This window comes from Anolis sagrei, chromosome 4 (assembly GCF_037176765.1).
Source record: "Anolis sagrei isolate rAnoSag1 chromosome 4, rAnoSag1.mat, whole genome shotgun sequence".
Lineage (NCBI taxonomy): Eukaryota > Metazoa > Chordata > Lepidosauria > Squamata > Dactyloidae > Anolis > Anolis sagrei.
Genome location: NC_090024.1, coordinates 235587803 through 235611678, shown reverse-complemented (window position 1 = coordinate 235611678; position 23876 = coordinate 235587803). Strand labels below are relative to the sequence as shown.

At 40.3% G+C, this 23876-nt stretch overlaps 1 protein-coding gene across 1 annotated transcript in view; it reads right to left on the bottom strand.

The window, feature by feature from the left end:
• COL20A1 (collagen type XX alpha 1 chain) overlaps positions 1-23876 on the bottom strand; it is a 184717-nt gene that overhangs the window by 123781 nt on the left and 37060 nt on the right. The window contains exons 11-18 of the mRNA XM_067468230.1: positions 22618-22790; positions 21568-21697; positions 19377-19522; positions 13478-13601; positions 12088-12227; positions 8754-8883; positions 4390-4532; positions 2911-3043 (exon numbers count right to left, since the gene is read on the bottom strand). Coding sequence (XP_067324331.1) covers positions 2911-3043; positions 4390-4532; positions 8754-8883; positions 12088-12227; positions 13478-13601; positions 19377-19522; positions 21568-21697; positions 22618-22790 — 1119 coding nt within the window. The remainder of the gene's footprint in view (positions 1-2910; positions 3044-4389; positions 4533-8753; positions 8884-12087; positions 12228-13477; positions 13602-19376; positions 19523-21567; positions 21698-22617; positions 22791-23876) is intronic.

Here is a 23876-nt window from a genome sequence, read left to right as displayed (position 1 = left end):
TGGGGTTTTTCGGGCTATATGGCCATGTTCTAGAGGCATTCTCTCCTGACGTTTCGCCTGCATCTATGGCAAGCATCCTCAGAGGTAGTGAGGTCTGTTGGAGTTAGGAAAATGGGTTTATATATCTGTGGAATGACAACAGCAAAACAGCAGAGAGGAAACAACCAGGCACATCTTAACACCTCTCAACAAAAGATTCCCCCAGGCTCAGCCAGGCCTTCAAATGCTAATGAAGGTGGTCAGTTGAAACATTCACACCTAGTTCCAGCAGAGAAGAACTCTTTGCCCCACCCCAATCATTCCACAGATATATAAACCCATTTTCCTAACTCCAACAGACCTCACTACCTCTGAGGATGCTTGCCATAGATGCAGGTGAAACGTCAGGAGAGAATTCCTCTAGAACATGGCCATATAGCCCGAAAAAACCCACAAGAACCTAGTGATTCCAGCCATGAAAGCCTTCGACAATACATTGATGTTTTATACTTTTTTATCAATGGCTTTGAATTTTTTGTTAGAGTTCATTTCTGAAGGAAAAAGTAGTAAGTGATGTAAGGATCAATGCAGCAGCGAATGAGCCAAACCACCTGGCCAAAATTGTGCAGTTACAGCCAGAGTGGGGCAGCTGCAGGGGGGATAAAGGAACCAAAGTACAACTCCTTTGTGGTTGTGGATTGTTGAAAGTGGTTGCTGGAGCTGGATTTTTGGAGAGGTGCATTTGGGGGAGTTCACTGGAAGGAGTTTGGAGTTACACAAGGTTTCTGTCTCAAAGAGAACATTTGGACTCTGTATGTATATATGTTCTTTTATAAACTCTGCAAAAAACAATGACTGAGTTTGTTTCTTGGTCAAAGGCAAAAGACTTCCACGTTTGTGAGTGTCTGCATTCATCTTCATTGCAAGATTTTTGCCAATACTGTGAGCCGCCCTGAGTTCCCTTCGAGATTGAGAAGGGTGGTATACAAATACCACTAATAGTAATACTAATAAGGCTGATCACATCTCCTCTTACAAACCAGCCTGGGCACTGTGATAATTGGAGGAGGCCCTGCTCTCAGTCCCACCCCCATCTCAAGCACAGCTGGTGTAAACAAGAGAGAGGGCCTTCTCCATGGTCTTCCTCCACCTCTGGAACTCCCTCCCTAAATAAATAAAACTGGCCTCCTCCCTTCTCTCATTCAAAAAAAACAACTGAATACTTATTTCTACTTACTTGGATATGGAGAGGAGGAGGAATAGATGGTTGAGAGATCACTCCCAGGCCTCTGGTTGAGAACTTTTTGTATTTGGAATTTCCTGGTCCACGCCAGCCCAGTGACCTCATTTAACCACATAACCAACCCATACCATTTTGTGAACCCTTGCTGGCTGTTGAACACTAATCATAGAATCATAGAATCAAAGAGTTGGAAGAGACCTCATGGGACATCCAGTCCAACCCCATTCTGCCAAGAAGCAGGAATATTGCATTCAAATCACCCCCGACAGATGGCCATCCAGCCTCTGTTTAAAAGCTGCCACCACATTCTGGGGCAGAGAGTTCCACTGCTGAACGGCTCTCACAGTCAGGAAGTTCTTCCTCATGTTCAGATGGAATCTCCTCTCTTGTAGTTTGAAGCCACTGTTTCGTGTCCTAGTCTCCAGCGAAGCAGAAAACAAGCTTGCTCCCTCCTCCCTGTGGCTTCCTCTCACATATTTATACATTGCTATCATATCTCCTCTCATTCTTCTCTTTTTCAGACTAAAAATGCCCAGCTCCCTAAGCCGCTCCTCATAAGGCTTGTTCTCCAGACCCTTGATAATTTGGGTGTCTTGATTAAATTTATGTCATTATAGAATTTTGTCTGACTACGTGTAGTTTAATTTATATTTGTCAGGTTTAATTTACTGATGTTAGGTCTTAATTTGATGTTAGGCTTTAAGGTAACTTTTATATGTGAGGGTTTTCTGATATTTCATGTTAGTATCGTGCATTTTATGTAGGCATTGTATGTTTGCCATTGTTGTGCTGGAATTCACCCTGAGTCCCCTTAGGGAGAAATAGAGTGGAATAAAAATAAAGTTGTTATTATTATTATTATTATTATTATTATTATTATTATCAATTATTATTATATTTATCTCAGAAGAGAGGTTGAGAGGAGACATGATAGGCTTGTTTAAATATTTGAAAAAATATAATATGCAAAAAAAGTGCACAGAAAAGGTGGAGTTTGCATAAAATAAACTGCTCCGAGTAGCCTATGGACTGAGAAGGGTGGTATATAAATATAAATATAGTAAATAGAACCAGTTTTGTGCAAAAACATTGTTTTTCCTACTTTTTCTGCACATTTCTTTCACAAAAAGTCTCAAAATGTTTTTAATCATTCCAAAATACACAAAACTCTTATAATCCCACCCAGCAGGGAAGGGAATTTGAAATAAGAATGAAAATAAGAATGAAATACCCAAAGACTTCCATCTCTACAAAACAGCTCTATGTGTTCAAGATGTTTATGTAAAAATTTAGGCCAAGACCCTCTATCTCAGACAAAGCACCTCTGAAAACTCACAGACTTGCTTCTGAGCAGAAAAGTATATGTTTGCATTCAGGTATCACATGTTTAATCAGGTCCCATGTTTGAGAATGTTAGTTTTTGGACTACAAGTCCCAAAATCCTCTAGCCAACACAGTCATTGCAAAAGCTACATCAGATTTGGTTTTCACTACAGCACCTGACTAGGCATAGAAACAAGTGGAGAGTGATCCAAGCTTGCACTTTCCTCCTTTCTCATCCAACATCCAGCTGCCAGACATTATTACAGCCTTCCCCTAATTGCATTTCATGGCTTAACACTCTGCCATCTATTATCACAGCATTCCCAGTTCTCCATATGAGTGTTGTCACAATCTTGGTCACTTACTGATTCTGTGTCGAATGGAGACAACATCACTCCGAGCTCCATCTTTGTAATATGCCCAAATTGATATCTGGTATTCAGTGTTCTTCTTCAGACCAGACAAAAGGGAAGATGCCAAATTTCCAGCAACAGACAGCTATGGACAAAAAAGGGAAAAGATAAATTGGTTTCTAATCTTCTGCATAATTGGGTGGTTTTTACAAAGAGAAGGCAAGGCAGCAAAGGTTAGTACCTCCAAACCCATACTGATGCCATCTTTGAATTATGAGTTGATCTCTTGACATAAAAAATAATTAAACCAGCATTGGATGATCAGATATCACTTACAGGTGCAGTGGTTGGAAAAGATCCTTAACCTTTTCCGCTCATTCAATTTTCTAAATATATTTGCTTGAAACCATGATTATATTGTGAGCCCAAGAAATCCAGTACTTCTATTTTGCCTGTACACCCCCCCCCCCCCCCGCCCAGTACTGAAAGCAGATAGGGTCATCCATTTAGGCTGGCTTTACACTGCCAAATAATACAATTTAAACTGCATTATGTGATCAGTGTAGAACCATATAATGCAGTTTGAATCTCACTGATTTGTCTTGTATAGTTTTACACTGTATATATAATGCAGTTCAAACTGATCATAGAATCATAGAATCATAGAATCATAGAATCATAGAGTTGGAAGAGACCTCATGGGCCATACCCCCTGCCAAGAAGCAGGAATATTGCATTCAAATCACCCCTGACAGATGGCCATCCAGCCTCTGTTTAAAAGCTTCCAAAGAAGGAGCCTCCACCACACTCCGGGGCAGAGAGTTCCACTGCTGAACGGCTCTCACAGTCAGAAAGTTCTTCCTCATGTTCAGATGGAATCTCCTCTCTTGTAGTTTGAAGCCCTTGTTCCGCGTCCTAGTCTCCAGGGAAGCAGAAAACAAGCTTGCTCCCTCCTCTCTGTGGCTTCCTCTCACATATTTATACATGGCTATCATATCCCCTCTCAGCCTTCTCTTCTTCAGGCTAAACATGCCCAGCTCCTTTAGCCACTCCTCATAGGGCTTTAGCCTACATTGATGATTTGAGAATGTAGAACCAGCCTTAAATTTGAACAATTTTCTGGCACTGCTTAATCATTCCAAATGAGAATTTCCCTGCCAATGACTGACTGAAACAGGTGTGAGGAATGGTGTCAAGTCCTTTGAAAAAATGCATATTTTATGTTAAGCAGAAAGGAGTGACATCAAAATCCATAATTTTGGCCCCCAAAACTTTTCAACTTATACATAAGTAAATATGTAATTATTTTTAGAGTCACCCTTAAAGGAATTAAATCAGGGCAACTTTCAGCACTTCATTCTTGGACAGGTTTTGTTTTAGGAGTGGAGCAGCCATTCAATGTCTTCAAGGAGGCAATTATGGCCAAGTTCCTGAGTGTGCCTGTCCCAGCAAAACAACCACCAGCACCCCACCCCCGAAAAGTTGCCATACCTCCTGTGCCTTCTCTTCACCAACCACATTCCACTTGACCTGGTAGACAACCACGTCAGAGGCTGCCGAAGCTTCCCAATCCAGCCTGGCCTCACTGCCGGAGAGCTCAGTGACCTTCAGGTGGCTCGGGGGTGGCACCTTCACTGAGAGGCAAAGGAGCAAAGGAAGAAATTGAACTTCAGGTTCCCCTTGTTCTGTCCCTGTCACCAGGAGCCAAAGCCATCTTGCAGCCACGTTCCGGAGCAGATGGTGAGGGAACCGACTGGCAACTGGGCAGCTGTCCTTAACCAGAATATCTTTCACTTTTGCAGACCTCAAATGACAAAAACCTGTCCTGAAGGGCCAGCAGGTAATATTTTGCAACCATTAATTAAAGCATGATTATTTCATTTGAGAGAGAAGACGTAATCCATTTGACATTTCTAACTGCAGAAAAACCTCAACAAGGGCACTCAAGGAGAAAAGGAGGAAAATATTCTCATTCCCATTCTTTTTCACATATTTATTGGACATTTTACCAACAGAACTTTTTGATACATCCAGACAGGCTTTATTACCATTCCAAAGAGCATTGCTTTTTTTCTAGAAACCCATTACTTTTGTCCCTGTACGGTACCTTAGGTTACCTTAAAATTTATCAGCAGGTTTTATCTGTAACCTACTTCAGTGATATAAAACTTGCTTTTTGCAGGTGATTTTGGCATTCCTGGCCTTCTATTTGGTTAAAAAGATTGAAGTCTATTATATTCTCAGAACTGGCAGTGACTCCCTTCTAACTTGTCAGGACTAAAATTTGGAACCTATACACAATGCTCCTATTGGCTACTAGTTTGGTGCTGTGGTTATTTTTGTCTGGGGTTCAAGTTCATCTACTGCAGTGTTTCCCAACCTGGGGGTCAGGACCCCTGGAGGGGTTGCAAAGGGGTGTCAGAGGGGTCGCCAAAGACCATCAGAAAACACATTATTTTCTGTTGGCCATGGGGGTCTCTGTGTGGGAAGTTTGGCCCAATTCTATCACTGTTGGGGTTCAAAACGCTCCTTGATTGTAGGTGAACTATAAATCCCAGCAAGTACAACTCCCAAATCTCAAGGCCTATTTCCCCAAAACTTCATGCGTGTTCACATTTGGGGATATTGAGTATCAGTGCCAAGTTTGGTCCAGATCCATCATTGTTGGAGTCTAGAGTGCTCTCTGGATATAGGTGAACTTCAACTCCCAAACTCAAGGTCAATGCCCACCAAACCCTTCCAGTATTTTCTGTTGGTCATGGGAGTTCTGTGTGCCAACTTTGGTTCAATTCCATTGTTGGTGGGGTTCAGAATGCTCTTTGTTTACAGGTTAACAATAAATCCCAGCAACTACAACTCCCAAATGGCAAAATCAATCCCCCTGCCAACCTCACCAGTATTCAAATTTGGGCATACTGAGTATTTGTGCCTAATTTGCTCCAGTGAATGAAAATACATCCTGCAGTTCATTATTTACATGGCGATTCATAATGTTAGGGTTATGGTTGGGGGTCACCACAACATGAGGAACTGTATTAAGGGGTCGTGGCATTAGGAAGGTTGAGGACTACTGATCTACTGGTTGTAAAACTCTAACAATCCACCTAATGTGCTTCCCACATCACTCCCAGAAGGCACCAAAGGCTTATTCTCCACAATGGAAATGCTTAATGTCATAACTAGTATCAAGAATAAGAACCTCCAATACTGTACTCATCTGTCCCAATTGGTAAGAGAACAGAGCTAGTCATTGGGACATCAACTAGGCAAATCTTTTCCAAACCTTATGCTCCCAAAATATGCTGGAATATCCTTCATCATTGGCCATAGAAGGCTGCAGACTAGAACATCCTTTCAGACAGGAAGAGTTAAATCCAATTCTAAATGGAAATCCACTGAATAAGAGGCATTTACATAAATGTTGATTTGACCCCATGGATCTTCTTTAGTTGGGATTGCAACTGGAGTTATTGTGCAGATATCCAAATGAATCTGCCTAGCAAGATTCGCCATTGGCTTTCCTTCATAGGAACGGCTAAAAAGCAAGGATGGAGAACAAGCCAGGTCCTTTGTTAATGTATCCTAGGGTCTAAAGTCAATCTGTCCTCCCTGTTGTAAAGCCACAACTCCTCAGACTTCAGCTATAGTCTCAACGACTCTTCCTTACTGCCTATCTTTGCTGCCAGGCTGCGACAGACAAGTGAGGAGCCAACAAAAAAAATATTCAAATGGGACCTCAAGCAAATAGTCCTAAACCTCTTCTACATTGCCATATAATCCAGATTATCAAAGATGATAATGTTATCTGCTTTGAACAGGATTATATGAGTCTATACTGCCATATAATCCAGTTCAAAGTAGGTAAACTGGATTTTATATGGCAGTGTAGAAGGGGACCTAAAGAGAACCATCTGGATCTACACTGTTATATATCAGAGGATCTGATCTCAGATTATTTGCTTTGAACTGGATTATATGAGTCTACACTACCAGATAAACTGGGATAAACATATAATATGAGTTCTGATCCTGGGATATAGGGCAGTGTAGATCAAGCTTGAGAGGGCTTCATCTTCATGGATCAAGGAGTGTGGACAGAGAGTTAAACTCTCTTCTTATGTGCCTTCATGTTGTTTCTGATTTATGGTGACCCTAAGGCCAAAATATAGGGGTTTTCTTTGCCTACTTATGTAAACATTTCTATACTAGCCAATCGCAAAGGCTCTACAAATGAGAGAGAGATAGTAAAAAAAATTTAAAGCAATGTAAAATTTAAGAAGATCTAAAATAATCTATGATGATGGAACATTGTTTACAAGACTGGGTTGCTGTGAGTTTTCCGGGCTGTATGGCTATGTGCAGGTGAAACTTTCTCCTGAAGTTTCACCTGCATCTATGGCAGGCATCCTCAGAGGTTGTGAGGTATGTTGGAAGCTAGGAAAATGGGTTAGGGTTAGAGTTAGGGTTTGCTGTGAGTTTTCTGGGTTGTATGGCCATGTTCCATGAGCATTTTCTCCTGACGTTTCACCTGTGTTTGTGGCAAGCATTCTCAGAGGTTGTGAGGTATGTTGGAAACTAGGAAAATGGGGTTTAGAGATCTGTGAAATGTTCAGGGTAAAAGAAAGAACTCTTATCTGTTTATCTTATCTCACACAGACAAGAGTTCTTTCTCCCACCCTGAACATTCCACAGATATGCATATATAAACCCCACTTGCATAGTTTCCAACATACCTCACAACCTCTAAGGATGCCTGCCACAGATGCAGGCGAAACGTCAGGAGAAAATGCTCATGGAACATGGCCATATATCCCGGAAAACTCACAGAAACCCAGTGATTCTGGCCATGAAAGACTTCGACAACACATTTACAAGACTGCATATGGTATACACTTTCCATAACACTTTAACCTAGCCATGCTATAATCTCTGGCTCCAACGAAGTTTGGAGAACAGTCAACAGATGTTTCATACTTTTCAACATTTTAGAGATGAAAAGTAGGGTAGATGTGTCTAAGCAACATCAGAGTGTAATCCAGATGGCAGAAGTTATGAATAAAAAGGAATCTCGGGTTTAGGAATAGATGCAGTAGTTTGCTTTTGCTTGAATCTACTGGGAAAAGCCAGGCGTCACTCCTTTTCCTCATGCCCAGATGAGTTAAATAAGTATGAAAAACCTTTGCAATATGAGCTCAGTTTGAAGCAATTTAAGTAAGCCGATAATAAAGGGAAAATTGAGGTGGTGGAATGAAAGACTGGGACATTTTAAAAGTTGCTGACAAAGTGGGTTGACATGGGATTAATCAGGACTGCCCTTGCGAAATTGAGACATTGGAGAATATAGTTTTGGTGCAGGACAGTTCTCCAAGGGAATAGGATCACACAGCCAGAGTGCCATAGCAGACAATGCCTCCCCATGCCTACTACTCCCTCAATGTTTGGGACTATATTTGCCATCAGTCTCAGACATCCCTAACCATAACCAATTGCCAGCAGTGATGGGAGTTATTGTGTAAACTATATGGGGATTACAAGGTTGAAGAAAGTACCAGGTCTTTGGAAATCTGCCTGAAATGCTTAAAAGTAACAGTAGGAGTTCACACATTTTTCAATAGAGAACATTACAATCAGTGTGGGTCAGATTATGGTTAATATAAGGGGAGAAATCCCTTTCACTGAGCAATAATTTTAATCTCGACAGGAACCTGGAAGCACAAAACCACAGTGATGGTATTCTAGTTGTCTGAGTTCCACAAACAGTCAGGACTTAAATAGCAACTCCTTTGCTCATCTGGATTTTATTAAAAGCTGTGCCATTTAAAGCTTAGTGATTTCACAACCCGCCTCTTACTTACATGTCGTAACATTGCCTGTTATTGGAAAGGAGTCACCTTCATCGTAAACGGATATCACACTGACAAAATACTGCGTCAGGGATGAGAGGGGCTTCAGCATCACAAATGATGTGTTGCCTGGAACCTCCACCTGAGATGAAATAAGTGTTAGGTTGGAGCTTTCGAGCACAACTGTGGATTCTTTTTCAGTATTGTTTGCTATGGCTTTAGTAACATTGAAAGAAAGTTTCTACCCTATTTCTTCTAGGCTTTCTCTCTTAGCCTATTACTTCTTTCCTCCACCCCTGTGAACTATGAGGGTTGAATGAACAGTAATGCCTCCACCTTCATAACTCCTCAACAAATGGCAGGTACTGGCTTGTTCAGTAGATTCACCTCTACAGTTCAGTTTTGGTGGGAAGCCTCAGCATTGAACAGTAGTGTTGTTAAAGTGTGAAGTATGGAACTCTTCGCAGATGGTCAGTCAATGTGACTTAAGCTATGTGCAGTCATTGAATTCTTGACAGCAGAAGGTGTCACCCCAAAGGAGATTCATCAGAGAATGCAAGCTGTTTATGGTGATTGTGTTGATGTGAGTACTGTGTGTTGTTGAGCGAGTAAGTTTAAAGATGTTGAGATGGGAACATCTGAAAGAGTTGGATGTCCTGTGACAGCAACCACTGAGTTTCACAAGCAAAAGGTTGACAGATTGATTCAGGGTTATCTTCGTATCACTCACAGTGAAATTTCAAGCATAATTGGCATTTCACAAGAACGTGTGGGTCACATTATAGCTTTGTTTTGCTATCGGAAGATCTGTGCACAATGGGTTGCGGAAACAGAGTGTCGACTTCTTCCGTGGCAGCTTCAGAAAACTTCTTAATTGTTGGCAAAAAGGTATCCAATTGTCTGGTGATTATGTGGAAAAGTGAATAGTGGTAGTTAAAGAGCACATTCTAAGGATTACTCCTGCATTTGATTTATTAATACATTAATACATTTTGTTTATAACCCTCCAATTAGATACATCCTACCTCTGTTCATGCCCACCGTTTTATTTTTATTTTTAAAATTTTAACTACGATCTTTAAATCTTTGTGTGTTATTGTTTACATGTGAGTTGTATTAATTGTATTGTTTATTTGCTCATTGCTTGTTGTTTTTACTGATGTGCTGTTGGGCTTGGCCTCATGTAAGCCGCTCTGAGTCCCTTGGGGAGGTGGTGGAGAGGTATAAATAAAGATGATGATGATGATGATTATTATTATTATTATTATTATTATTAAAATATTCCCATCCAAACCCAAGTAACGAAGGTGGAGGCATTACTTCTCATTCAGCCCTCGTACATCTAATACAAAACAATGATGAATGGTGGAGGGAGCTCTGTACATTTATCCTGGCAAAGAGAAGGTTCAGAAGTGATATGACACTCATCTATAAACATCAAAAGAGATTTCATGTGAAAGAGAGCTTGTTTTTGGCTGTTCCACAGAAGAGGAGTCTCTCAAAAGGATTCAAATTGTAGAAAAGGACTTACCAACTACACACGAGGAACCATTTCCTGTTAGCAGAGTTGTTCAATGAAACTAATGAAAGGTGTTGGGTTGTCCTTTGTTGTGAGTATTTAAACAGAGGTTGAGCAGCCATGGATCAGAGTACCATACCGTGGATTCTCATATTGAGTGGAGATCAGACTAAATGCCCTAGGCCCCTTCTACGCTGCCCTATATCCCAAGATCCAATGCCAGATTATCTTCTTATCCCAGATTATATGACAGTGGAGACTCATATAATCCAGTTCAAAACAGATACTCTGGGATCAGATTCTGGAATATAGGGCAATGTAGATAAATGCAGCCCTGGTCATCCTGTCTAACTCTGGTTCTATTAAGAGTATGTTAGTCCGTGTTTCTAGAAATATTTTTTTCACTTACATTCACACTATTTGAGGATTTCACTTTTCCTTCTCTTCACCTACAACTGAGTATTTTCTGTTGGTTAAGGAGTGGGAAGTTTGACCCAATTCTATTGTGTGCATGTGTGTGGGAAGTTTGACCCAATTCTATTGTTGATGGGGTTCAAAATGCTCTTTGATTGTAGGTGAACTATAAATCCCAGCAATGACAACTCCCAAATGTCAAGGTCTATTTTCCCCAAACTCCACCGGGGTTCACATATGGGCATATTGAGTATTCCTGCCAAGTTTGGTCCAAATCCATCACTGTTTAGATGTAGGTGAACTACAACTCCAAAACTCAATTGGTCAGTGCCCACCAAACCCTTCCAGTATTTTCTGTTGGTCATGGGAGTTCTGTGTGCCAAGTCTGGTTCAATGCCATCATTGGTGGAGTTCAGAATGCTCCTTAATTGTAGGTGAAAAATAAATCCCAGCAACGACAACTCCCAAATGACAAAATCAACCCCCCACCTCACCAGTATTCAAATTTGGGTGTCTGGGGTATTTGTGCCAAATTTGGTCCAGCGAATGAAATGCATCCTGCATATGAGATATTTACATTACAATTCATCTCAGTGGCAAAATTACAGTTATGAAGTAGCAACAAAAATAATTGTATTGTTGTGGGTCACCACAACATGAGGAACTGTATTAAGGGGTCACTGCATTAAGAAGGCTGAGAAACACTGCTCAACAAGAATATTAAGCAAAATGCCCTTCTTCAGATATTATCAGGTTTAGTATCTCTTATCAAAATGCTTAGGACCAGAAGTGTTTTGGACTCCAGATTTTTTTTCCAGATTTCCAAGACCTGTATTTACATATATGTACATAATGAGATATCTTGGAAAGAGGATCACAAGACAATACATGGAATTGATTATATTTTGTATACACCTTGTCCCCAGAGTTTGAGGCTAATATCATGCAATATATAATAATTCAAAACAAAGCTTGTGTACACTGAACCATCAGAAAGCAAAGGGGTTACTACGTATCAGCCAGGAATGTGGACAAGTTCAGCTTTTGGAGTATTTTGGAATTCCAGATGAGGGGAAACTCAACCCAGTAACATCCAAAATGTGGGATGGCTTTCTCAAGTAAAATAAATCCCCTCATAGGTTATCATTCCACAAAACAGAATTATGTGTGTGGCTAGTTCTCAGGTCAAAACTTGGCTGGACCTGTATTTATTGGACAAGCCTAACAATAGCTGCTGCTCATAGCTAAATCCGTTTACAGAGGCAATGCACCTTTGAATCCCAATGGTAGAGTAAATCACAAGAAAATACTATTACTTTTGTGTTCTGTTGAGGTACTGGGCTAAATACTGGAGTGCTTTTAAAAAAACGCAGTGTTGAATGATGGGCTTTTTTCAGTTGTAGAGATACTCACCTCTCCACTATTGCTTCCTCTGCTAGAGACATAAGTTATACGATGTGCTTTCACTGCAGCAAATGCTGCCTCCCAATTGACCTGGACAGAAGCGTGACTGATGTTGGAGAAAAGCAGATGTTTTGGAGGGCTCAGGGCCACTGGAATAAAGCATTATTATAGATTTTACTTTAACTATAAAAGGCAGTTCTTAAAAGTCTGTGAAATGTATAATATGTCTAAAATTCCCAGAAATTCTCTAAGAAAACCTAGAGTAGTAGCAGTAATTATATTTATAGCCTATTTTTCTCTTAAAAGATCCTAAAATAGGCTAAAAGTGCTAAAAACAATACAATGTGCAATTCAAAACCTCTCTCAGATAAATGTTTAAATAGAATTAAACATAAAACTATTAAATATAAATAATTTAAACACTTAAAAACATTAAATGACCTATTATAGTTAATCAATTTTAAAACAAACAGCAGGATGTTCCTCTAAATGAAGTCAAGAGTAAAGCAAGATCCTGAATAAACCTTACCAACAAATGTCAGAGTTTAGCTCATTTTGTGCCACAACAAAACTATTCTGCACTTCACAGTGTTGATCATCTTGTGTATATTAGGTTGTAAGCTGTAATGTGTCCAGAGGAGGGAGACTAAAATGAACAAAGGTCTGGAGAACAAGCCCTATGAGGAGCGGCTTAAAGAGCTGGGCTTGTTTAGACTTCAGAAGAGAAGGCTGAGAGGAAACATGATAGACATGGATAAATATGGGCCATCCAGTCCAAGAGAAGGCTGAGAGGAGACATGATAGACATGTATAAATATGGGCCATCCAGTCCAACCCCCTGTCAAGAAGCAGGTGATTTGAATGCAATATTCCTGCTTCTTGGCAGGGGGTTGGACTGGATGGCCCATGAGGTCTCTTCCAACTCTTTGATTCTATATGTGAGAGGAAGTCATGGGGAGGAGGCTGGTTTTCCACTGCCCTGGAGACTACGACGCAAAACAATGGCTTCAAACTACAGGAAAGAAAGGAGATTCCACTTGAGCATTAGGAAGGACTTCCTGACTGTGAGAGATGTTCAGCAATGGAACTCTCTGCCCCGGAGTGTGGTGGAGGCCCCTTCTTTGGAGGCTTTTAAGCAGAGGCTGGATGACCATCTGTCGAGGGTGCTTTGAATGTGATTTTCCTGCTTCTTGGCAGGAGGTTGGACTGGATGGCACAAGAGGTCTCTTCCAACTCTGTGATTCTATTATTCTATGTAATGTAACAAAATGTGAAAATTTGGGTGGGTGAATATTGCTGCGAGGGACTGCATATTGTTTTAGGGATATGTGTATAATCAGTACTGTAAAGAGGAAGACTATAATATCAATCAAACACTCAGTCAAAAAGTATAACTTACAGGTGGTTTCCTGAACACTTGCTGGATCACTGGCATCTTCTCCATACATTGCATAGACGGCTAGTGAATATTCAGTGTTGGGAGACAAACCCTCAAGAAGAACTTCAGACTGTCTTACTTTCACCTAAAAATCAAAGGAAATATTGTGAGTATTTCCTATGCCATCAGACATAAGGACATTAGAGTTCTTGTAAGCCAAGCATGAAAGCTCCCTAATGGCATAGAGAGGTTTAGCTTGAATTTAGTAGGCGCTGCTAGGTACAACACCAATGTTGTGTAGTAGTTTCGGCATTGGATGATGACTCTGGAGATCAAGGTTCATTCAGTTCCTTGCTTGTCCATTGGGTAGCCTTGGCTGAAGCACATACTCTCAGCCCCAGAAAAACTCATGACAGGGTTGTGATAAGTCAAACATGACTTGAAGGCATGCAAGAAAAAGAAGAAGCTTGGTAGTTCAAGTTTAGCTTGTTTGTTGAAACTTGAGAAAGGATCTGAAAGCTGGAAGCTGAACAAGGAGCAAACCTTCATAGCCTTCTGTTTGATCAGATCTCATAGCTATATGTGTTTGTTTCTACATGACATAACCTAACTTCTAGAGGTCTTACATGGGGTGTACCCCTACTCAAAGATCCCACTTAGACAACCATGACATCAACTAGAGTGTCAACTATGGGGTACTATAGTAGAACTCAGTGTTTGGCACTCAGCTCTACTACTGGTTGCAAAGGGATGCTGGCCCCAATCAACTAAAGAATGGTGATACTTTCTCTTCTGTATCATTTGCTTATCTTTCAATGGGTAATCTGCAAATCAAGGACCATTTAATCTCATGCATGCAGAAGTAACCCAGACAGTGGCAACTAGTAGCTCTGATATTATTGCAGGCTTTAAATTCATACTGAATGCTAGTCTAAAAGAACTATCCAAAGTGCTGAATTGGACCAAGCACTTTGGAGAGCTCTAACTATATTTTGCTCTTAAGCTGGCTGTACATTGCAAAATGAATCCAGTTCAACATCATTTTAATGGCCACGGCTCAATGCTATAAAATCTTAGTTTGGCATGATACCAGCAATTTTTGGCATAGAAGACTAATACCACCAAATAAAGTTCCCATGATTGAGCAATAGCAGTTAACATGCTATCAAACTGCATTCATTTTGTGTGTAGATGCACCCTAAATCATAGACTCCCATGGCAACTTTACCCTATTTAAAAAAGAAAATGTTATGTCAACAAGCAAAAACACATATCCAACAATAAGACAAGTTAAAAATGACAAATTAAAGCTAGTTGAAACATACCAAAACAATTCTAAAGCATCCTCATAGAGATATTTGCATGACATCTGCTACTGAACAGTATTCGAAGACTGATCCTCATTTGTTGCCAAATCTTTCATAACAATAATTCACTCCATGATTTTGAAATGTCATAAAATTTAACAAGTCATTTATTTATCATGTCAGGAGCAAATTGAAAATACAGTTATAATGTGTTTAAAAAGACACAAACAAAGTTAAAATCTTGGCATTGTGTTAGATATCCTTTGACCAGAAGCTGGCCACTTGGAGTGCCTCTGGTGTCACTGTGAGAAGGTCCTCCATTGTGAATGTGACAGGACTCAAGTTGCATTGTAGTAGGTTGTCTGTGGTTTGCTCTTCTCCACACTCGCATGTCATGGACTCCACTTTGTGGTCTTATTTCTTAAGATTGGCTCTGTATCATGGTGCCAGAGCACAGTCTGTTCAGCACTTTCCAAGTCGCCCAGTCTTCTGTGTGCCAATTTAACAAGAATCAACCACATATTGGTCATATTTATGAAATGTAGGTCTATCATTCTAACATCATCACTTTTCTACCCCATATGATTTTTTAAAAAAACAGCTTTTGTCTGATGAAGTAGTTCTGAAATTTTGCATAATATATTTTGCTTGGCTAATAAAGGCATCCCTCTTTCGTGCATGTTGGGTTGTTTTATATTTGCCAACATTTGCCTTTACTATTACCTGACAAAGAAAAACCTCTAAAACACCCAAGATATTGTAACACAGAGACATCCTCTCCCATAAGGATTCTTTTTAGAGAAAGTAAAGTTCACTGCCTCAAGCTAACATGGCCTCAGCAGAAAATTCACTAAAGAAGATAGCTCCAAAGCAAGAGGCAACAGATGCCCAGCAAAATCACTCCTTTCCTGGGCCTTTGTGATGCAAAACGGTTTGCCCTACAAGGAAAAAAGGGGAGAGGATTTGGGACCGATTTGGCAGCCTTAATCACTCTGAATCCTTAAACAACAGTTGCAGGATCTCCATCAAACATTTGTCTTGAGACCAGAGTATGCAGGGGAAAGCTTTGTTTTCTATTTATAGTTTAGCTATTCTGCATACTCTTTGCTCATTATATCTTATCTGCTGCCACCTTCTGATCACTAGACAGAACTGCATGAACACCAACCATGATAATCTAATGGGTTTGGATGATTTGGGAGAGATTATAGTGGTTGGCTGATAATCCCATGTTAGAGGTTGAGACTACCACATTTCTCCAACCTTGTGCTTACTTCTTCCATAGAATGATGGGAGTGTGTTGATGACAGAACATGTACAACTGCTTGATGCTGCCCCAGGACTTGGAAAATATCTCCTTTTTTACTGCAAGTCCCAGAATCTTCCAGGTACATAGTCACCATAATTGCTTTTTGGGGATCTTGGGAGCTGTAACCCAAAAAAAGTCTATTTTCTTCCCCCCTCTTCCACACTCATTTGAGTAGTTGGAGAAGTAAAAGAAATTTCCTCCAGCGTTCTGTTGCTCCAAAGACTTGTTAAGAAATCAATGTGGATATTGGACTTTTAAAAATGGGGATGTTACATCTCAGATTCAGTTTACAGATGTGTAAGCCTCTGCCATCCCACTTTTCCAGCTGCTCTTAAAATGCTCCAGTTTCTCTCTCTTCCTCTGACTTTCCCTGTTGGAATTCCACTTGCTTCAGTTGTTACAAATTGAGTTCAAAGAGTAAAAGAGATTTGCACTCAGTTAATTCTGGGGGGGGGGGGGGGGAGGATATGACAATAGGAGGTAGAATCTTGCCTTTCCTTGCAGATTTTCATGCTTTTCTTCATTAGCAAATTTTGTCATTTTGTTCATATTCTGATATTGATCGGCCACCTGTGACCCAATTTCCATTTAAAATTTGAGTCTTCTGTTTTGAATTCACCTTTACATTGCTTTAATTTTATAGATTATGTAATTGCATTTTAAAATAGCTGTGTGTGTGTGTGCTGTTTTCATTTGTTTTTCAACTGTAAGCCTTCTTGTGTCCCAGTACATTATGTTGTATCCATGGGGAATATGTTCCTGAAGTTACTATGGAAACAGGAAACCATGGATAATAGCAAATCCTATTGAAATGACCAATACCCTCCAGGAGTTATTATTGTGTCCATCCTGGCGAATGTAGAAAGTGTCTAGGAATTTACTAAGTTCTACAGTGTAACTCTATGGCATTTTTGGTGGAGGCATACCATAGAATCACCTGGAGAACTTAGCACATTCCTAGAGATTTTTTGTCAGATGAAGAGAGAGGGAACCATGAGTTCTGTACCAGTCCTGTTGGAGGTTGTACCATATTTGCACAAAAAATAAAAAATCTGTATGTTGGTAACAGTGCTGCTGTTGCTTCTGCTTCTTTTTTTTTCTTTTCTTTTTCCTCCTCCTCTTCCTCCTCCTTCCTTCTTCTTTGCTGTGGTGTTTTTTGTCATCCAATATGTACAAGGAAAAGAGCCACACAAGGCTGCTTCCAATGCTGACACCATCAACTGTTGTTTGAACCAAATGGTTATTTGTTTCGGTTGCTGTATGGTCATATTCCAGCAGCATTGTCTCATAATCTTTCATCTTCATCTGTGTTTGGCATCTTCAGTGGTTCTGTTTGCAGTGAAGTAAGGGGAGAGTATACCTGTGGAATGTCCAGGGTGGGAGGAAGAACCTTTGTCTGTTTAAAGAAAGTGTGAATGTTGCAATTACAGTGTTCCCATGCAGCTTCTTGATTCACTCGCTGTTTCACAGTTTTCTCCTCCTTCCCCCCCCCCCTTGGAGCCATGGAGGGGGGAGGAGGAAAGAGGAGGAGAGGAAAGGGAGCCAGGCACTCCTCCTCACCACCTCCAGTGCTCCCCACTCCTTCCTCGGAGGCCTCACCCCAGCCTGCCATCAACACTGCCCAAGGGGCCGCCGAGGCTGGGAGCAACTGAGGCAGTGAGCAAGAGGAGACTCCACTCATTCAGTGGCAGCCTCCTCCTCCTCACCCTGCCTGCACTACTCCCAGCTTTGGAAGTCCCTTGGGCTCTTGACGGTACTGCCAGGCTGGGCTGAAGCCTCACCCCAGCCTGGCAGCACCATCAACAGTGCCCAAGGGGCCTCCAAGGCTGGGAGCAGCGGAGGCAGCGAGGAGGAGGAGACTGCCGCCAAGTGGGTGGAGCATCCCTATTTCACGGATTTTCTCTTATTGCGAGGACTCCTGGAACTGAACCCCCGCGATAAGTGAAGGAAGACTGTAATAAGCATGAATAAGCATTTGAGTTGCTGAGAAATTTGCAAAGCCAAAGTTATTTGTTTCTTTAGCTGCTTCCCGTGCCAGCAGCCAAAGGAGGATGCAGGGGAAACTTAAAGGCATTAATATGGTACAATTCTTCCTTGAGAATTGTCAGAAATATTAAAAATTAACTAGGTATTTTTGGTTACAAAAATGTGAGTCAAGCACTGAAAGGGTTAAATGGATGCAGTGACTCAGAGAAGCTTCGGTTCAATATAAGCAGGCGTGCCTGTTCCTTGGTAACACCTAAGTCTGAGAGATCTCTCCGTGTGAGAGAAGCCTCTCTGTGTGAGAGATCACCTCAGTGGGAGAATAGGCCTCATTGTTATTAGGCTTGATTGTGAGGCAGGCCTCGGTATGAGAAGGCCTTGTGTGTGAAGGTTGAACTTTATCTGTGTTATGGAAACTTTTAGGGCTGGGCGGTTTCGTTTCGTTAATTCATAATTCGTTAATAATTCGTTAATTTTTTTAATTACAAAACGATAATGAACCATTCTGGAGCAATTTTTTTAAAAAACGAATTTTTAAACACGTTTTGTAAATGCTTCGTATTTCGTTATTGTATTCGTTTCGTTATTGTTCTGAGGTCGTTTTGTTATTATTTCCGCATGTCTGGGGCAAGTTTTTTGTTTAATTAGTGAAAAAAAATTATAATATCACACCAACAGTCAACAACAGAGGGAGAGGGAAGCTTCAGAAGTTTTTGGAGGTTTTTTAGCGTATTTCGTGGTCGCGTCCGCCATTAACGAATCGATTCGTTATTGTTTCGGAAATCGATTCGTTAATGTTTTGTAATTTTTTTCACATTTACGAAATTTCGTAAATATCGAACTTTTTAAAAGGAAAATTTTGTAATTATTTTAAATAACGAAACGCAAAAACCCCAAAAAAACGAATCGATTTTAGAAACAAATTTTTCCGTTGTTACCCAGGCCTAGAAACTTTGTTTTTGTGAATAGTGCAACCATAGTATTTTGCTGTAAAGAAAAGTCTCCTGTGGAAGATATAACATTGGTCTCTATGTTTTTGTTCTTTTTATCACTTTGGTCTGCTGGTGCTGGGTCACACTGCTGCTAATAAATTACTCTGCTATACATTTATGAGGAGGGTCTTTTGTTAATAAGTCCACTCCGCAACAAAAATGACTGTACCATGCCTACTGAGCCCATGTGTGGGAAATTACTTGTTTAAAATCTCCCTTCCTTCAATGGCCATCTTTTCCTTGGCATGTTTGTGCATCTTCTCTTGAACACATGGGGAGAACAACATAGCAGAGGCAATCGAGAGTAGAATTGAAACGATATTCTTGACCTCTTTGGTGTCATCTTGTGCTCCGGTGGGTGCTGAGGAACAAAGAACAAGATACTGGGTCGCTCCATCCGCTGCCTCCCAAGTCAGTCTTATGCTGTTGTGGCTGATTTCGGAAACTCGGAGGGAACCAGGTGGAGAAAGAGGCACTAAAAAGATAAAACAGAAAAGATCAAGGAAAGCATTTTCTCATGGTCAATGCACCGCAAAACCTAAACGTTTGTTTTCTGAAAACAAGCCCTTGTGTAATAGGCATAACACTGGATTACTTGTTATGAAAATTTATTTTCAGTGAAAATTGGGTTTCTGGGGAAATAAGTAGATCTGCATTGCAATTTAAATGAGAACACAATTTATTTGGGACTTGGATGCCACTGGTAGGATGAGGATCTCGGTAAAGTATGAAATGTATTCCCCTCGGCAGCTATTAAGCTTTTGTTGGGTTAATCTGGTGGGTTTTGATATTCTGCCAGATTTTATCTTAGCACAAAAACTGAGTTATTAACTAGATTAATCATCACACATATATAAAGAAAGAAAGAAATGTGAAAGCATTTGTCTATTTCTCTCAAACCACCAGGGCCCCTGAGGCCATATACAATGGATATAAACATTTAAAATCATTAGTACACAAAGAGAAACATGTAAAAGACATTAAAACTCCTCTTTAAAAATGACTTGAAACCCACATGGAGGTAGAACAGCCAAAGCCGCCTCTCCAGCTAATTTCCTCTCCAGTTATTAAGGCCTAAAGCTGAATCGAAACAACTGTTTTGTTTTATAAAGCTTTATTTTAGTTTAATATTCTTTTTCAATTGTGTGTATTTTGATTACATGCATCAGTCAATTTGCTTTATATTATAAAGATTGGGTTGCTCTGAGTTTTCAGGGCTGTATGGCCATGTTCCAGAAGCATGAGAGAATGCATCTGTAACATGGCCATACAGTCCGGAAAACTCATAGCAATGTGGTGATTCTGGCCATGAAAGCCTTTGACAACATAGTATAAAAATTGAACATCCCTTATCTGCAATTTCAAAATCTGTAATACTCCAAAATTCAGAATGGTCTGTGTTAGTGACTGGAAAAATGAAACATTTGCTTTCTGGTGGTTCAATGTACACAAACTTTGTTTCATGCACATCATTAGAAGTACTTTACTTGCTAGCCCTCCACATGTGCTGAAGTTAAAGGCACAGGACCCTCACAGAAGTGGAAAAACCCATACATACAAAAAGGTGGGTTTGTTTGTTTGAAAGAATCCCCAGAGCAGGGGTTCTCAGCCTTGGGTCCCCAGATGTTTTTGGCCTACAACTCCCAGAAATCCCAGCCAGTTTACCAGCTTTTAGGATTTCTGGGAGTTGAAGGCCAAAAACATCAGGGGACCCCAGGTTGAAAATCACTGCTCTAGACCATCCAGCACAACTCTGTGGCCAACGTCCACCAGATGTTGCCCATAGAATCACACTGGAGGGACTAGATAGTGCCAGAAATGTTTCCTCTGGGAATCTCTAGGTGTGCCTGCATGATTCTATGGTCAACTTCCAATGGAGGATTTGGAAACTCCAAGAGAAAACATTTTTATCAAATCTCTGAATAATCAAATCTGCAGTAGCTAAACTTGCAAATGTTGCAGCCCAAGTGCATAATATTAACTTTGGGATTTTTTGTATATAAATCCCTGTACAGGCAGTTCCCAAGTTATGGACAAGATAGGTTCTATAGGATTGCTTTTAAGTTTAATTTGTTTCTAAGTCAGAACAGGTACATTTTAAGTGTAACTCCTATGATGTTTCTTTTACTGTCTGTGCCTCTGTTTGAAGATATTCCCTCACTTTCTGTCCCTGTGACAATTGGATTTTGAAAAAAAAAATGGCTTGTTGTGGAAACAAGGATTGGTGAGAAAGCTTCAGTGGAGACACCTTTTCTCCACGAAAACTCTTTCAGTACTGAATTTCCCTTCCTAGGGGTAGATTTCTCTCACTTCCTGCTGTCTTACCAATGTTCTTAACTATGATTCATTTGTAAAGTGGATGTTTGTATCTCGGTGACTGCTAATATACACAAAAACAGAGATCTCAAAATTGGGGGCAGAATCCACAATCCCAAACACTTCTGGTCCCAAGCATCTCAGATAAGGAGTACTCAATCTATACTAAGTACTTGAACATAATAGTGTTGAATGCTGACTTACAGGTTGAAGTGATGCCTCTCAGTCCATCTCCAACAGCGTTTTCATAAATAGGAAACACAGAAACCAGATATTCTGTGTGTGATGTCAGGTTGAGGAGCTGTGCGCTGGAGGTTGTCCCATCTAAAACAACCTAAAATGTACAAAAGATTGCATGAAGATGCTATGGACTGGGGATAGGCTTCATAACCTTGGATAGCTTCAAGGGCAGGAAATAATTTGGGAAAATGTTTGAAAAATGGTCAAAAACCTTCCATGCTGTTTTCTCAAAACGTGAATAGAAGACTCTTATACTAATGACAATCTTCACAGTTCAGAATTTATTCTGCATAAAATTTGCACATGGTGGTTTGCACAGAAAAAAAGGATTTTCTGCAGAGGAAACAGAATTTTCTCTACAGAAAATATTTCTATGCAGAAATACTTTTTCTTTTTCATTATCTTATAGAATATCCTATAACTAGGGACTTATGGTGTGCAAAATTCACATGAGGACAGCATGTTAGGAAACAGCATTTTATTCCGAGAAAATAATGTTTCTACACAGGAATAATATTTTGTGTGTGCAGATAGTGCTGTTGACTACAAAAATATATGTTTTGAGTGTACAACAACCATGTGTGAATTCTATTCAAAATAAGTCCTGAATTGTAAATGTGGTTCAAAAGAAAGGGAAAACATGCCTAAAAGTACCCATTGTTGATTCTGAGAAGCGGGTGATTGAAGACATGGGTTCAGTGACCCTGGAGCAACCAATATGCACTTCTTCTATGGTCCCATAGGATGCACCAATGGTATGCACAAAATAAATGTATGATTGCCCCCAGCAATCATTCTCATAACCTGGAAGTTGCATTACAACTTCCACCACTAAAAGTCAGCATGCCCATAACTGTAGTCCAACTGCACAGTTGTACTCCAACACATTTCCAGGGGGTCAGATTACAAATATGGCTGCTTTAGATTATCTTCCAGAATCTTTGGCAATGTAAAAGTTCTGCAGCAGAAAAAAATATGTTGGCCAAAGCCATCAAAGGCATAAGAATCATTTACCTCTTTGGGAGTCCCACCTCTAGAAGGGTAGTAGACAACTCTGTATTTTTTGGGTGGTATCACAGGAGGGTTCCAGGTGAGACGGAGACTTCTGGAAGTAACCTCTTTTAAAACAAGATTGGTTGGGCTCAGATGGGCACCAGTAGTCACTGGAATGGCCTTTACTGGCTTGCCTGCAAATTTGGATGATGATTACAATTTTATTTTGGGCTGGAGATCAAGGTGACACACAGACATGATGCTTGCTAGATAAAGGCAGTAGGGCAATCAATAGCTCTCAGGATTGTTCTGAGACTAAAATAGGACATAACAAGACCTAATGTTGGTAACAACTACATTAAAATAATTTTGTGGGAACATGGTAAGTCAATAGGCTCCATTAATGTAATATGTCAATTCTATTTGGGGTAAAAAAAATGGAAAGCAGGTCAAAGAGTCCTGAAGAATCTGAAAGCATAAATCAGGTACCTAAATGTATTTATTGATATGATTTATGAGTGGTATATTCTCACAGCTACCATTGCAAGGAAATTATTCTAAATTATTTTTGAAAGTGAAACAATTTTCCAAATGTAAAGAAAACAAGTACTGCATTGTCGAAGGCTGTCATGCCAGAATCACAGGATTGTTATGAGTTTTTCAGGGTGTATGTCCATGTTCCAGAAGCATTCTCCCCTGATGTTTAATCTGCATGTATGGCAGGCATCTTCAGAGGTTGTGAGGTCTGTTGGAAACTAGGAAAATGGGGTTTATATCTGTGGAATGTCCATGGTGGGAGAAAGATCTCTTATCTGTTTGAGGTAGGTGTGAATGTTGCAATTGGCCACCTTAATTAGCATTTAATGGACTAGCAGTTTCAAGGTCTGGCTTCTTACTGCCTGGGGAACTCCTTTGAGGATGCCTGCCATAGATTCAGGTGAAATGTCAGAAGAGAATGTTTTTGGAACATGGCCATACAGTGTGGAAAACTCACAACAACCCAAAACAAGTACTATTGCAGAAGGTCCTAGACTGTTGATGGGGCCGGAGTACAAGACCCATGTGAAAGTGGGGCAACTGCACATTTTTAAAAACGTTTTACAGAAGGAAACAAGGAATCTCTGGATCTTCCACAGTGCAATTCTAGGTCATCTTTGCTTGGTGCTCACCATAGTATCAAGTGAAGTACCATGAGTAGACCTTTAGATAAAAGGTCTACCAAATCTGCAAAAGTTAAAACCATAAATATGGAGAACTATTTGTACAGTAGCAAGATATGC